General features: G+C 37.5%; 1 protein-coding gene across 1 annotated transcript; it reads right to left on the reverse strand.

Annotated features, from left to right (window-relative positions):
* Positions 1 to 520: 520 nt before the first annotated feature.
* On the reverse strand, positions 521 to 1,501 carry LOC134880506 (trace amine-associated receptor 13c-like). The gene has a single exon (XM_063907459.1). It carries the CDS (start codon positions 1,499 to 1,501, stop codon positions 521 to 523), a length of 981 nt encoding a protein of 326 aa, XP_063763529.1.
* Between the last annotated feature and the right edge of the window lie 282 nt (positions 1,502 to 1,783).

Below are 1,783 nucleotides of genomic sequence, written 5' to 3' on the forward strand. Positions count from 1 at the left end.
TAACTGTTAAATATTTGTATCTTTTTTATTAAATCCTTAAATGTATATATTATTAACCTATCCACTTGTGTTCTACTGTAGCTTCAATGACAAAACAAAAACAATTGTTTGCATTTGTTCATAGTAACACCTGTAGTTAATAACATTGCAATATCATCAGTGAAATTCCTTATGGTTAATGTACCTGGTTAGGGATCATAAACTGTAGGGTGGCTCACACAGATTTAAATATTTTGACTAATTAGTTGTGTTAATTTCTACAATGATAATCACAATAAAAGTTGAATGCTCTCCAAGAAGTCCAAAAACCTGTCTCAGGAAAATAAGGCATAGTGCTGTAGTACATTTCACACCGACAGTGGCAGGAAAAAAAGGATAAACATCAATTCATCTTTCATCTAGGTTTAGATTTATTTGTAACAGATGCATTGAAACCAGGTCTTAATGCAGACATTACTATAAAAAAACTCAACACGATTTTCATAAATGTGTAAGCACCTTCATGGTTGAAGAATGGGGGTTATATTTTTAGATTGACAATAAGATAAAAGCATTTCTTAAACCAAGGATAAAAGAAGGCATAGATTATTGGATTTAAGGTTGAGTTGAAGTAACCCAACCAAACAAATGCCTCGAAGAGGGCAGCAGTTGTATTAAAGCCAGTGAAGGAATCGATTATAGTAATCATAAAATACGGCATCCAACAAAAGATAAAGGCACCAAGCACAATACCCAGAGTCTTTGCAGCCTTATGCTCAGACTGTTTAACAAACCCACCTTTTACCCTGTCGTTTGAACAATTGTTCATGTCTCCAATCTTTTTGACATGCTCTTTAGCCACAATAAATATTTTAGTGTACAGACAAACCATAACAGTGCAGGGAAAGAAAAAGGAAGTAACACTGTCCAGGATTCCCAAAAGGGGGTTAAAGAGAAGGTTACAACTGCCGAGGCACTTTATCGATTCTATATACTCCTCTAACCCTGCTACGTTGGCTTTTGAGTAAATTTGTCCATAAGAGAAGACGGTAGCCAACACCCAGCTTGCACATACCATAATCCAAGCCACTGACATTGTGATATTCCTAGAATAATGCAGAGGATTACATATTGCTTGTTGCCTGTCCACGGCAATACACATTAGGTGGAACATAGAAACAGTAGTAAGAGACATATCTAAACTTGAGTGAAGCATACAGAAATCATCCCCGTAAAACCAGCAGCCATTAATGGTCCGGATAGCACTGAAGGGCATCACAGCAACCCCAACAAGAAGGTCCGAAAGAGCAAGAGATAAAACAAGCAGGTTGGTGGGATTATGCAACTCCTTGAAATGAGCTATTGACACAATGACAATAAAGTTCCCTACAATGGTAACCAGCATACATAAAACAAACAACAAGTAAAGGGCTACTTTGATCCCTGCATTGAACTGATCCGTAACACACGAGGCATTAGAGCCCGGAAAACAGTACTGCTCCTGAGAAAGACCAAACGTCATGATGAAACCAAAGATGTAATGCAAAGGCTCAACAGAGACACACAGATCTGTGTTAGAGGTTGATGGTTGTCTTTGTAACAAAAAAACTGCTGCCTCCAAGTATGATGTTCTGGGCCATCCAATCAGAGAGGGTTTCATCAATGTATGAAAAACAGCCTATCACACAATATTCTGTGTTTTGGCAAGACTGACAAACAAACAGTTATGCCATTTTTATTTTAAGTAAGGAACATTTTTCTTTTGTAAAGACATACACTGCAGTTGACGTGCAATTGGGCAGTG

This window comes from Eleginops maclovinus, chromosome 18 (genome assembly GCF_036324505.1).
Source record: "Eleginops maclovinus isolate JMC-PN-2008 ecotype Puerto Natales chromosome 18, JC_Emac_rtc_rv5, whole genome shotgun sequence".
Lineage (NCBI taxonomy): Eukaryota > Metazoa > Chordata > Actinopteri > Perciformes > Eleginopidae > Eleginops > Eleginops maclovinus.